Source organism: Lactuca virosa, chromosome 9, assembly GCF_052849685.1.
Source record: "Lactuca virosa cultivar CGN04683 chromosome 9, Lactuca_virosa_CGN04683_v6, whole genome shotgun sequence".
Lineage (NCBI taxonomy): Eukaryota > Viridiplantae > Streptophyta > Magnoliopsida > Asterales > Asteraceae > Lactuca > Lactuca virosa.
The window spans coordinates 97,319,233-97,334,420 of NC_136434.1; the positions used below are offsets into that span (position 1 = coordinate 97,319,233).

A 15,188-nucleotide genomic window follows, 5' to 3' on the forward strand; every position below is an offset into this window, starting at 1 on the left:
ACACATAACACGTATACATGCATGAATCACAAAGACATCAAGCATACTTAACTACTTCTCGGGACCGCCCCGACATCGGACCGAGGTCCAGAAACATATAAACTGCATCGGGCCAACCCCGGCATCGGGCTCACCCCGGCATACTCTACTACTTAAACGGGCCGACATTGTGGCCGTAGACCCGTTACTACTGGAAGGAAACTCACCTCGTATGACTGACTGCTGAAAAATTAGGTGAGGGATCCCTATCTGCTGCTCCGGCGGCTCTCCGGCTTCAAAGTTTTTGAAATGCACTAGAAGCTTTAGATCTACTGCCTCTTATTGAATCACCAAGGGTTTCCTTCCTGCTCCTAACTGGAACGGGGCGTTACAGATACCAATCTGTCACATCCCCGAACCAGAATGGCGGAAACGTCCGGAGGCGGGTGACGTCATTGTGCGGTATCATAACAATTGAATATAAATGAAACATAGCAAATCCAAACGTCATACATTAAGATAACAAAGTTACATTGTTTTACATCATGTTTATGTTCTCAAATTAAACAAAAGAGACAATAGTGAGTAATTTCCAAACTACAGCAAAATAATCCTGAATCCGCGTTCCATTAACCTGCTTACTGATTTCCTGAGAATACAAGTCGTTTGAAAAGCGTCAACATAAAATATGTATTGTTGGTGAGTTCATGAGTATTTTGTATAAAAATCTTTGATAGTTAGAAAACCATAAAATCCAATATTTTCTTGTCAAAATAGTTGTAAGTCTTGTTTCCAATCAAGTATAGTTGCATGTGTGTTCTAGTTTATCGTTTTCGAAATCGTATAAAAACCATTTCCTCCAGAAAATCCTATATTTTCTGATGTACAAAATAGTAGTCTTAAAACCCTAAGACTTGTGGGGTAAAAGCTTCGTTTAAAGTATCTAAACAATAGTTGTTTATAATCGAAAAGTGTAACTTGCGTAAATTTCTAAATAACACTGTTATATTCTAAGTGAGTCGTTATAACCATACTAATATGACGGAGTGCCTGTCTAGACGTTCTTCAGGCGCCGTTTTCGTTTAAGACATTTGTCACCCTAGACTGGCCGGTCTAGCTGTAGCGAACAGCGAAGGTGTGGGGTGTCAACCCCGTATAGATCTATACACAAATTCCCCCTCCCCCTCCAGGAGACTCTGGTTATAACTCTTACAGGACTTTAAACGTACACTAATATATATATATATATATATATATATATATATATATATATATATATATATATATATATATATATATATATATATATATAGGTACAGTGAAGATGCGTCTGACTAGAATACTAACAGATATTTGTGCAAATTGTTGAAACCCGTTATTTATTAAATAAATAAGAATAGTTGTACTCGTTGACTATATATATCGTTTTCGTTTGTTGTAAATAATCCACTTGAATCATATTTGTCAAAGATGACCCAGTATTATCGATATTGGCAAAGATGGCCCTTCTTTTTACAAATTATCAAATAAGACTCATATTTGTCAAAAGGTGTCATAAGTGGTTCAAAACTATGTGAATTGTTGAAAATGGCCCATTTATTCTAAAATGCTCATTTTAGACTTATATTTAAGAAAATGTTCAGAAAGGCCCTTGTTTATCCAAAAATTCCATTTTTGGTCCTTTAGAAATTGAGATGTTCAATAATTACTCAAATTTATCTCAAGTTCCAAAATGATATATATATATATATATATATATATATATATATATATATATATATATATATATATATATATATATATATATGGCCGAAAGTGGTCCCAAAATATTGTTATTTCCATAATTTAACCACTTCCACAATATTTTGACCAACAACTTGTTTAAGCAAATTTTGAAGTAATCCTTATGGTTTTTGTCATAACAATGTGTGACTTATATTTTGTAAGATACTAGTTCTTGTTTCTATACATAATTTGTAAAATATGGCTCAAACTCTTGAGACTTGCAGAAGATTTCGAGTTCTTGGGCTAATTCATATGGAGTTTTCATAAGTTTAGCACATATAACTTAGCATACATGCATAACAAGAAAATATATCAAGATTTCAATAAGGCTTTGACTTGTATCCTCCCCCAAAATAATGAAAACTCAAAAATAGGATGAAGCTCACCTTGGGTAGAAGATAGTGTAGTTGAAGGGATGGGGTGAGAAATTTGAGCCTAGAACACTTGATGTGTTGGATGATCTTCTTGAGGATTTTTGCTAGCATAAGGTTGTTAACACATAAATTTATGTGTGAGTAGAAGAATCACAATAACTAACTGTATGAACCATTTACTAGGCATGAATTACTTACCAAAAACTAGGAAGAATTGTGAATTAATGGGTTTTGGAGTTAAGTCTTGAGTTCCTGAGAGGATTCACAGAAAGTGAAATGAAGTTCTAGAATGAGGAATGGGGTTTACGCCCCTTCATATAGGATGAGGAAATTGATAAGATGTTTGCTTGGTTTACTGTTGGGTAATACATAGGTTACTGAGATTTGTATTGGAAATAGCTAATTAACAACTCACAATCCGTAAACACCCTTGAATTAGGAAGGGGTTCACGGTCTAAATGGACCTTAAACTAAGGTTTATGGTCTAATGTGGGTCCACCAAGGTGGTTTACGGCCTAATGGGGGTCCCTTATGGTGTTCACAACCTAAAAGTGGCCTAGAATGGTGTTCACGGTCAAGGCTTTGATGCTTAGGGTGGTTCACGGTCAAGGCTTGGTGGTTTGAGGTGGTTTACGGCCAAAGTGGCCTCTTGGAAGTTGTTCATGGCCAACCATGGCCCATATGTAGGGTTTACAGCCTTGGGTGCTTCCTAGGGAAGTGTTCATGGTCAAGAATGCACATGAACTTTAATGTATTGGTTTTATGTTGATATGATCAACATCTTGACGTAACTTAAATTTCTTATTGTTTGCATTGACTTAGGAGACTTTAGGGTAGTATAATTATCAAAGATTACATTACCAAAACACAATAATAGTATAGTTATAACTATTACATATACGAGACTCCTTTGGCTTGGTTTTTGGACTTGAAATTTCCAGTTGTGATACCAAAACCCTTTTATGGGCCTTCAACCAAGATCCAACAAACCTTTTTAGCCCAAAATAGCATTATGATGCCCCAACAAGACCCTAATCATCCATAGTCCAATCATGGCCCAACACCGTGAGCCCAAACCTTCCTAAGCCCAACTGCTGAGTATGCGGGGCGTACTCAGCTCGTACGCTAAGCGTACTCGCATGGAGGCATGTATGCGCGTCGTACCAGCTTGTGCGCCTATCATACTCCTCAGCTTTGCCAACCTTCCTTATTCAGCACGTATTTGGTTAAGACTTCGACTCAAAACCTAGATCTGACTTCTCTAAGGTCGTTTATCACATAAGGTTGCCAACTTTATGTACATGTATGGATTAATGGGGCTTTAGAGCTCAAAATAACTTAACAAATGGTTTTAACACATGCATGAGTCCATAAAAACCTCCAAGCTTGCATTTTTAAGAACAAGGGGACCCCCAAATGCCCAGATCTACAAGTTTAGACTTATGAACCGACCCTAGCTCACAAGAACCAACCGAAAGGGACTAAAATGACCATAAACAAATCCAAAAGAAGATCCATACAAGGAGTTGTCAAGATAAGATCTTTATACCTCAAATGACTTGCAAAAGGAAGGATGATTCTGGATCTCTAAGCTTCACACCAAGCAATGAACCTTCAATCTTCTTCTATATCTTCAAAATGAGTAATAAAACACCAACTTTTCTTCTCAAGAGCTCAAAGACATAAAATGATGGCTAAGGATAAAAAAATTAGGGTTTAGGGCATATGGAGACTGGTAAGACACCAAGCTCATGAGACTTAATGAGCTTATATAGGGGTTAAACCCTAAAAACTAGGGTTTCAAGTTGGCCAGATTACGCCCAATGTAACCCTCGTACGCCAACGTATGAGGCTCGAACCCGCGATCACACCCTCGCTAGTACGCTAAGCGTACACTATGGTACGCCCCGCGTACTAGCCACAAGGACCAAAAATGTAATATTTTAAATACGAAGGGCTAAAATGAAACATACCCAATTCAAGTGTTACAATTCTCCCCCACTTGAATCAGACTTCGTCCTCGAAGTCCGCTGCTCCGAATAATTTCGGGTAATGATCCCTCATCCCATTATCCGGCTCCCAAGTCCACTTCAAACCCTTGCGATGTTGTCATTGCACCTTCACCAACTCAACAACCTTGTTACTCAAGGTTTTTGTCTTCCGTTCAAGGATCGCCACCAGTCTCTCAATATAGTTCAGGCGGTCATCCACCTGAATATCCTCCAACGATACCACTGCAGAATCATCCACTAAGCACTTCCGCAGCTAAGAGACATGGAACGTGCTATGAATCTGGTTGGGCGTACTTACCAGGGACCATTTTGGAGGTTTTGCGCCATTTTGGGCCTTAGGACTTTTGGACTTTGGCCATGGATTGAGGGGCCCATTAGAGGAAGGGGTAAAATGGTCTTTTACCCATTGGAATGTAAGAGGGTAATCTGGACCATTCATGGGTTATTACCCTAAGTATTGATTAAGGTTAATTTGGAATGTTCAATGTAAGGAGCCATAGTAGCAACAGCCCGGGAGTGTGGTTTGTCTATCTTCAGACTGAGGTGAGTCTCTTCACTGTACTCGTGGGTCGAAGACAACAATGGCAACCCACTGGATTATGTTTGTATGATGATAGTTGTCTTTGTGACACTTAGTGTTATGCCTGTATGTGCTTGTTGTCTTTGTGACTCTTGCTGATATGATTGTATGCTTAGCTGTAGGGGTGAAATAGACTCGATACCGGTTGAAAGAGACCGAAGGGGGGTGAAATAGACCCAATAGCGGTTGAAAGAGACCGAAGGGGGGTGAAATAGACCCAATACCGGTTGAAAGAGACTGAAGGGGGGTGAAATATACCTAGTTATGTTTTGAATTGTTATGTATGTATGATATGAGGTATTTTGGGGAACTCACTAAGTTTTGTGCTTATAGTTTATGTTTTATGGTTTCAGGTACTTCCGGTTCGGAAGGAAAGGGCCTGGCGTGACTGTATAGCATCCCCCAGAGTTTATTCCATATTGATGATTTTTACTCTGATTTTTAAATACTATTTTCATCTTGAATGGTTTTGAGAACAAATTATTGTATGAATTATTGTTTTAAAAATGAAAAATTTACCTTGGATTTTCGAGACGTTACATTGTCTTTGATCACTTTTGACACTTTCTAAAACTTTCCTGGTATCCATTTTCAATAAAGTTATAGTACTTTTAGAAATTACTACTTGTAAAATTTGGGTTACCAAACATAACAAGGACCAAAAACTGTAAATATTTTTTAAAAACTGTCACTGTATCATTTTAGCCCCTGCTATGCTTTGTGTTTGGTTACTTCAAATCAATGTTGGATCCCCCAATCCCATAACATATATTTCAATATGTTTTTAATACTTTAAGAAGTTATGCCTTAAAAAAATTAGCTAGAAAAGATAACAAATACCAAAATTTTAAAGATTTATGAAAACAACTAATGTTTCATCTTAGTCCATGTCTTGTGTTTGTTCATTTGCTAAAACTTTTACAAAACCTATTTGTCACTATTTTTTAGTGAAAACAACGTACACACTTAGATTTATAAAACATGAAATAACATTATTCTTTTAAGAACTATAAACAAAAAATAAAACCATTTAACATTAAGGTAAAACTGTCAACTTGACAGTTGTCAGGGGCAAAACGGTAAACTTGACAGTAAAGTATGATGAGTTTGGTCGTTTTGACTACAGTAAAGTATGATGTTATAATTGATAAAAAAGACTTTCTGTTATAAATCAAAAGTACATTGCCTTTTTTAGAGCAAAATGACCAGACTCATGAAAAAATATACAACATTAGGAACCAAAAACGTATTATGTAATATCAGGATAGTTTATTATAACATTAATGAAAGTATAAGATAGTTTGAAAAGTATGAAAAGTACATCGTCGTAGTTGAAAGTATATTGCTTAATTGATTATGCAGATTCGGTAATGTTAATAAATAAATACATTGTTATATATTACATTGTTAACACATGTTTATAAAAAAAATTATGCGTATGATCATGTTAATGAAACAATTATTTTTATTAAAACCCATAATAACTGATTGTTGCAAATAAACAAACACAAAACATAGCTTAATCAAATATCAATATTTAAACTGCTAAACTAAACAATCGATAAATGATGATTTTCCAGAAGAGAGAAATACGAACAAAAAGAACATATAAGATAATTAAACAAACACACCTGGTGTGTTGAACTTTATGAAGCAGATGGAGTTCAAAAAATACGAATGAGGCTTTATTAGATGCAATCGAAACAGGAAGAAGATGAATAACGAATTTCAAAAATATGGATTCACGTGTGTGTGTGTGTGTATATATATATATATATATATATATATATATATATATATATATATATATATATATATATTTAACCGTAAAAATATCTTGAAATATAATCCATGATTTCTCGTTTTGATTGTTATTGAAATTGGATTGGATATAGAAAGTAAATATTTTGGTTAAATGATTTTAATGGTATATTGTAAAAAATACGGATGTAAGTTAACTGATTGGAAGATATTAAAGATTTTTGTGTTTTAAATAATTCAAGTTTGCAAATTTGAAATCCGTAATTTTCTGGTTTTTAAATGCAGAGTAAATAGATGAACGCATCTTTGGAAATTGAGTTTTATTTATATCTCATATATAAATAGAATGATATGATTCAATTGATAATATAATTATTGAATTTAAAGATTTTATAATTATATAATGTTTGAATTTTATTTGGAGAAGATGATGTCAGCAATTTAATTTAAGGGTGAAAAACATAGGATTAAAATACAATCAAAGATCCTGATTGCTTCATTGGTGAATTAATGGTTCTATTTTAATAATATTTAGATATATTTAACGTGGTTCGATCAATGTGACTTATGTTCATATTCCATAGAGTACTAATAATATTTAGATATATTTAACATGGTTCGATCAATGTGACTTATGTTTATATTCCATAGAGTACGAGGATAATTGCATATTTAAACATTTTTGGGTGAACGATCATCAATCTACTCTAAACACTTATCATGTAGATATTGGATGATGAGTTTTTTTTTTTTTTTTTTTTTTCATCAAATCAATATCCATTTGATGTTGGCAATTCTCAGGTCACATTTAACCAATATATTTTACAAATCAATCATACATGAAAATCGACTTTGCTAAGATTAGTATGACTATTTTTTTTAAAATGGTGATCACTTATCATTTTTCCCGTAATTCATTTTTGATATTTTAGTTATCTCAACTCAAAAATATAGATGTCATAATTATTTATAATGATTTTAGAAGCAACAAAATCCTTTTTGACCAGAGTAATCCCCTACCAAACATTGCTAGCTTGTGACACAAGTGAAACCCTAACCTACCAAATTCTACTCGTTACAATCCCTCCGAAAAATTGCCAGTAAACTATAGTCGTCATCGTAGATCGGTATAGTAGAACAAAGATTTGAATCGATAAAAGGCCCTCTCAAGATTGACGGTCGTTGGTTCACTTTAAAGGAAGATGAACGGCGGCCCATCTGGTTTCAGTATGTATTTTCTACCAATTTCTTTGAAATTCCCTTTCTTATTGCTAATTTGAATCGGTTGTTTATAATTCTTTTGCTGATTGATCAGATAATGCTCCGATCACTAGAACCTTTGTCATTGCGTGTTGTGTGTTCACGATCGTGTTTGGGATCCAAGGTCGTTCAAACAAGCTCGGATTATCTTATCAGGTGTGGATTCTTTTTGTTCTTAATGCTTAAATGTACCAGTATCAATTTACAGTTCTAAGGGACTTAGGAGTATTTTGTGATCGACTATACTGATCACCCTTTGTCCAAATTTATGATTTCAGTTCTACTTCTTCCTTCTTCCCTGAAATACTTGCCGCACAAGATGGGCATTTTGGTGGATACATACAGAAAAACTAGCAAAACCCTGATTCTAACATATAATCATAGTTGTATCTCCTAACATAGATCAACTTGGGGAATAGATGATAGTAATCCCTAATCTGACATGACATTATGACATAGAATGATGAAAAATTTGAAGTTGAGAAATTGTAAGGAAAGATTGCTCTCCCACATAAACAGTTTGGAGTGCTGGAACCTCATAATTAAATAAACCTTTAGAGCTAATTGTTGATCTATATTTGTTTTTTTTTTCCCATGACAGGATATCTGGAAGAAGCTTCAGTTATGGAAACTGATTGTTTCAACTTTTACATTTTCATCTACACCAGAGCTCATGTTTGGTGCTTATCTTCTATACTACTTTCGTGTGTTTGAGAGACAAATTGGTTCTAACAAATATGCTGTGAGTATTTTCTCAACCCATTAATTAACATGCTTGAATTTTATTCCACTGTAACGACCAAATCTCTGTCTGCAGGTGTTTGTCTCCTTTTCTATAATTGTGTCTTCACTGCTACAGCGTTTTGGCCAAGCATTTCTTAATGGTAAGCTACTTAGTGTGCTTCATTTTATGATTACTACAAGAGTTTCTTTTGGTATCCTACCTTGCACTTTTGACTTACTTTATGCAGATCCAACTTTGAGTGTGCTTACATCTGGACCCTATGGCCTTATATTCTCTTCCTTTGTTCCATTCTATTTTGACATTCCTGTTTCAACACGGTTTCGTGTGAATGCTCTAAGTTTCTCAGACAAATCTTTCATTTATTTAGCTGGTCTTCAGGTAGTAATAATTATAATATAATATAAGCTTTTTTAACTTACAGGCTATTGAAAATATTATCTTCATTATACTTATTTTAAATGATGCAGCTTCTACTATCATCTTGGAAAAGATCCCTAGTTCCAGGTCTATGTGGCATCCTTGCTGGCACTTTATATCGTTTAAATGTACTACGCATCCGCAGGCTTAAGGTTATTACTTTTGTTAATCTTGAAAGAGAAAACATAAAAAAAGAAGAGTAATAATTTATTTTACAATGATTCTTGTGGTTTTGATAATTTCAGTTCCCAGAGTTGATAGCCTCCTTTTTCTCAAGGCTTTCTTTGCCATCTGTGGGGAGTGCATCACCTGCTCCACCACCTAGAAATGGACCATCCTTTGCAGCTCGTCAAGTTGAGGTAATTGGAAAATTTATGTCAGTTTCCATTTTTGCACTCTATCTGTTCGATAAAATGTGCCTTAGAAAGTGTTTTAGAACTAAATGATGAAGTTGTGATTATGATGCTTAATTTTCAGGGTAATTATCGTGCCCCGATATCATCTACCCCTGAGCCACCAGAGGATTCAATTGAGACATTGGTTTCCATGGGATTTGATAGGAATTCAGCCAGACAAGCCCTTGTTCATGCCAGAAACGACATCAATGCTGCTACAAATATTCTTCTTGAGTCACAAGTTCATTAATCACATTCACAGGTGAATATGGAGTTATTCATATATATCTTTTTATGATACAAATGTAGTTAGTTGATGATGCTAAAAGTTTTTGAAAATTGCTATTTTCCAGATATTCTCTATGCTCCAGTTTTGAGTTGAAGATAATAGGATAATCTGCTCTTCTAGAAGAACTCGCAAACTTGTTTATGGTGTTTTGTTCAAAGTTTAGTTTCGTTTTATTTACTGTCATGTTTTTTTTTTTTTTTTTTTTTTTTTTTTTTTTACTAATGATAGAGATGTGTATACTCGTGAAACTAGAATCATGTAGGGTCAATTATCGGACACTAGAAAATGCGGTTTGACAAAAAAAAAAAAATTATCAATGGGTCCAAAAATTGTAATATTTTGTCCCTCCTAAAAAGGTGGTTGCTTTAGATCTCTTGTTTGTGGAAAATTGTTGAAAAGACGTGAATGCTCTCTTTGAAAATAGTCCTAAAAGATTCTCTTCTGTCACAAAAGTTAATGTTGAATTGTGAGGTATATTGATGTATTTTGGTTTTGTTATCAATATGGGTATAGCTCATCAATAACTTTTGTTTATAATAGCAGAGAATTTATACTTGTTTTTACAGGTAATACTCTTAACTTGAAATGTAAACTGCTTAGAGTTTAATGTGAATGTCGTTATTGTTGAAGAGAATGTGAGTATGTTATAATGAGTAGGGATATACAAGTGTGCTGTGGTGTTGTTTTTATATGTAAAAAAAGTGTATTACGGTTAAGTAGTAAAGTAAATAATGCAATAATAATTATTTTTATTATTGGTAAATTATATAAATACTGTTATTATTGGGTAAAAAATACATTGGCACTATGCATTTTTTTGTACTTCATTTACTCTAAAAAAATGCTCCTAATTTCTAAAGGTGATTGGTGTTTTGTTTTGTAATTTGATTAATTTTTTTTTATTTTGCAAACTTACAGGGGGTAAAATACAAAAAATTCTTGAATTTTATAGGTTTTATTACAAGGTGTCGTTGTATACCCTCTAATTCATGAAATTTCTCCACGTATCCTTCTTTTTTTTTCATTTTATTGTCTTTAAACCCATTTTGATTTAAAATATCGTCTTTTTTGTTTTTTTTGGTTGTCTTTTTTTTTTTTGTTTTGTTTATTATTATTATTATTATTATTATTATTAAATAATTGATTTGATTTGATGTCTTTTTAACTTTAACTATAATAATAAATAGATTGATTTGATGTTTTGTTTTCTTCTATTATTACGTATATATAATACGATCGATCGATTGAATTTATTCGAAAATTTCATATCTTATATCTTTGTCTAAATCAATATTTCTACAACAATTGAAAGATCCTACTTCGACCATACACTTATGAATGAAATTTCAAGTGAATTTCAACCATACATGTCACACATAAAAATGTGAAGGAGATGAACACTGTGGATTTCAGACAGTAGTTGTTGCTCTTGGTTTTAGTGAAGACTATTGACATCAAATTCGGACGGACTTATACAAAGAGTTATTGATGCACATTCATGATTAAAGAATGGTTTTTGAAAATGACATAAATACCATTAGTAAAGTGTTGACTTTCTATAGAACACCCGCAATTATTAGATGATTATGTCTTACACTGGTATTCTAATTGCTAATAAGTATGGTGTTATTGTTCATTTCTTAAGCAAAGACGAATCTTCAACATCTTTCTCACTTTGGATTGGTCCACAAGATTTCCCAAATCATCCAATTATAAATATGACCCTCTTTAACGGTTGCCATTATGTTAAGGGTGATTTACAAGAGGGTCATCCAATGGCTAATGTTTCTTGGCTGTGGAATATGCACAAATCAACATGTTTTACTGGATGACAAACATTGTATCACGCTCGATTGAATGCTTACGTTCCACCACATAGACCATGTAATAATCGTCATGTTGAAAGAGTTAACATATCAGATAATTAATAAAATGTAAATTCTAATTTGTTTAATAATAACAAAAGACAACAAGAAAAAAACAAAAGATAAAAAAAAACAACAAAAAAAATGGTAGAAAAGGAAATTAGGGGTACACAAAGAAAAAAGAGGCCTTTACTAAATTGTGTATAAAAAAAAATGTAAAGTGTAAACCCAACGTAAGACCCTATAAGATGAAAATTGCCAAACAAAGCAATATTTTAGGTGTGTTGGGGGTTTGAACATTCACCTACTATGTGGAATTCTGTACATCGACTGTCAGACTTTCATCGTATAAATATCAATCGTTGAATACTAGCAATATTTTAAACGTATTATGGTTTGACCAAAAGAACTTAGAACTGTATACGCTTGCAATCATAATGACCATTCTTTATTCACATGATTTTATTTCGACTTTATTTCACACGCATGTATGTTTTGATTATAAGAAACAAACTGAATAAACCTTTCGACTAGGTAGATAAGTCATTGAATATTTTTTTTTCTTCACTTTTTTAGCTTAAATTGGTTTTTTAAGGAAAATGATATTTTCTTTATTAGTCCTTATGACCGGGTTTACAGGTCTATCGGTTAAGTCGATTCATAAATGCACAAAAAGGTTCATTGAAAGGTCAACTTAATGTGTAAACCTGGAAAAATTTTGTTTCAAGGAATCTTGAGAAAAAAGGCATAGTTTGAATATTCCATTTTTTTTTCTCGTTACGATTGACAATTTTGTCACCCAAGTAATATCGGTTTTATGTTAGTCCATAATTCTCAAAATTGGAAACCTCATTTATGAAAAACATTTGGGAAAGAAATGTAAGTCTTAATTAAGATTCAGTTTCACAGTATAATAGTCCCTGAGACGGAATTTTGAGAGCTTTGTCATATATATCAATTTGAGACCACATATACATGGACTAATTGCATGAAATAGCAACCAACTTTCCCAAAATAAGCAACATTACACAATTTATTCTTTACCCACAGTAGCAATTCAGACAAAACTAACATCTTTAACATACATACTTGTTGTACACACAAGACATGACACATCTATCAATTTTTCAGTATTGAGACAAGATTTAAGACATGGGCTCACGAGATGTCCACCTATCTTCATACCTCCCATACGAGAAACTATTGGAAGGAAGTCCCGTGAAATGAAGCGGGTCTGGTTCAATCCCGTAATCAGTCAACGGTCTATTTTCAAGAACTTCATCATGTTCAGCCACAAAGTCCGGAATCTCAATCGATCCTCTCTTCATATCCTCCCACAGATACTGCAACCTACTCACATACTTCACCTTCCAATATAACCTGCCAAAAGGGAACAATAAACTTTATCAGTGTCAATGACAGTGACAGTGACAGTGACAATGACAGTGACAGTGACAGAGACAAAGTGACACTTACCCTCCACTTAACAGGAAGCGGCCGAGGGTGGCCATAAGGAGCCTGGAGCGGATTCCGGGATGAACGAAATAGAGAACTTGAAGGCGGTCCTTGAAGTCTGAAGGAAGCTCTTCGTAGATCCATCTCAAGATGGTGATTCCGGGGTTGTTGTATTCATTTCTAACGGTGGAATGCATGTAGACAATGCAAAAAGGGCCTTGTGGCAATTCTGTCGACATTTTGTATATTATGTACTTCTTTAGCCATTCACCATGGATCACTGGGGCTGGAATTTATAAGTTAACAAACACACAATAGTAATTATTTGGTACAACATGACACCATTCACATGGTACTTGTTAAATGCTTATTTATGAAACAATGCTTCACTTTTTTTAACCAATTTATGACTGATATTTCACCTTTGTAGCAAGAGGCGCATTCATGATGAAGTTAAAAAGAATATGACATTCAGATTCAGTGTAAGAGAAAGAGACACATTCAAGAAAGCAGAAAAACTTTTTTTTTCAAACTCTACAGGATTTGGTGTTACCCTAAACATACCAAAGCTTTTTGATAACCATGGGATTTAACTTTTAAGATTCACATGAGCAAGAAAGGTAAAAAGGAAGTAAGTATTCATAACTTCGTACAAATTTCTATGTCGAATATGGGCACAAATACAAATTTGTATGTCGAACTCTACTTTGTTGAACAATTCCAGGACATAATAGGGTTCATTCAAATCACTAAAAGGTAGATTGTAACTTTTAAAGACCTATTGTGGAAGCTGAATGCGATAAAATCATAATCATAATCCCCAATCCCAAAACACCAACTGATACCGCATATCAAGAGACGTGAATCCTGATAGAAATTAAATTATTCAATCGTTATCTCTTACAATTAGCACAAAAGTTAACAGAGTATGATAATACCTGGGAAGTATTTGCCAACGATTCGAAATATGCGATTGCCGGATTTATCAGAACTAGATTCAAGGCGAAAGAATTGCAAAGCATCAAGAGCTGGGAACTCGTCGTCGTTATAGGCAAGATCGGAAGGGCAGTCGTGCCAGTTCTCTTCGGTGGTGGCTTCGGATGATGTAAGAGGTCGTGGGTCTATGCCGTGACGATCCGACGGCACTACCACTACCTTGAATTCTTCCCGAGTCGCCATATTTATCTCTCAAATTCCCTTCTCCATCTCCTTATTCTGCTTTCAATGGTGTTTTTGAGAAGAAAGGAGGATAAAGCAAAATGCCCTGTTAGAAGGGTCAGTCAAAAGGAGCGAGTGACTCCGCATTTTTCTTGTTAAGGGAAAATTACTCGAACAGTCCCTGTGGTTTAGGATGAATTGCACTTTTGGTTTCTAACTTATCTTTTTAAATTCGGACCATCTTTACATTTTAATTTTGTAACCTGCCTAGTCTAGTCTTGTGCTAACATTCCATCGATCTTTTCTGTTAGACACCCCACGTGCCTTGCATGGTGGGGGTATTTTTGTCCTTTTTCAACGGTTTCAAATACATTAAAATAGCTTCTCATTGCAAATATTCCTTTCCTCCTTAAATGAGACTTTATCCAAGTCAATTGGGGATTCATGCCAATTCAAAACAACCGGAGCAAGTTGGAGGTTCTTTAATTTCAACAATTCTAACCTTACATTGGTTGTAGGACATTAAATAAGTATGTAAATTGGTTTTCCCATGCTTTATATATTCGCCTATTGGCTTATGCTTACAAACAAAGTACCCAAATCAGAATTCAAAGCAAACAACCCAAAACCTTATTATGTGAAACTGTGTGAACTTGTCACCATGGTGTAATCAAATAGAGAATATCGTAGGATGTCTAGATGTAGATTGAAGGAAAAGATCAATGCTTTAAGTTAGCTTTACCTTATTAACATATTGGATATAAGAAGACGATGTCTATTGAGGGAAACTCTTGACAAATTAATAACCGAGGAAAAATATCGATACTTACCATATCTACGACCAACATCAATCTCGTCCATGGTAGCATGTAGCCTCCAAGGCGCATCGTCGTCTTCAAGTGTAGGGTTTTCTCGATCACACTTTTGTCGATCAAGGGTTTTCAATCGGGGTTTGTGAGTCTTTTGGTTTCTGATCGTGTTGAATGTTAGCGTTATAAATGATTCAGCTGCATATTAACGGTAATACAAGCACAATGTATAATGACAAAAATACCCCTACCATGCAAGACATGTCGGATGCTAACATAGGAAAATGATGGAATGTTAGCACAA

At 34.3% G+C, this 15,188-nt stretch overlaps 2 protein-coding genes across 2 annotated transcripts; one reads left to right on the forward strand and one right to left on the reverse strand.

Annotated features, from left to right (window-relative positions):
- The first annotated feature begins 7,464 nt into the window (after positions 1–7,464).
- Positions 7,465–9,965, forward strand: LOC145141182 (Ubiquitin-associated (UBA) protein). The gene is made up of 9 exons (XM_079074501.1): positions 7,465–7,718; positions 7,807–7,907; positions 8,353–8,493; positions 8,569–8,635; positions 8,723–8,874; positions 8,964–9,065; positions 9,159–9,272; positions 9,391–9,570; positions 9,662–9,965. The coding sequence occupies exons 1-8, from the start codon at positions 7,694–7,696 to the stop codon at positions 9,556–9,558; spliced, it is 870 nt and encodes a 289-aa protein (XP_078930627.1). The 5' UTR covers positions 7,465–7,693; the 3' UTR covers positions 9,559–9,570; positions 9,662–9,965.
- A 2,481-nt stretch (positions 9,966–12,446) lies between these two features.
- LOC145140435 (SEC14 cytosolic factor family protein / phosphoglyceride transfer family protein) lies at positions 12,447–14,197 on the reverse strand. Its single transcript, XM_079073930.1, has 3 exons — positions 13,856–14,197; positions 12,939–13,203; positions 12,447–12,842 (listed from the first exon to the last, which is right to left on the reverse strand). The coding sequence occupies exons 1-3, from the start codon at positions 14,094–14,096 to the stop codon at positions 12,608–12,610; spliced, it is 741 nt and encodes a 246-aa protein (XP_078930056.1). The 5' UTR covers positions 14,097–14,197; the 3' UTR covers positions 12,447–12,607.
- Positions 14,198–15,188: the final 991 nt, after the last annotated feature.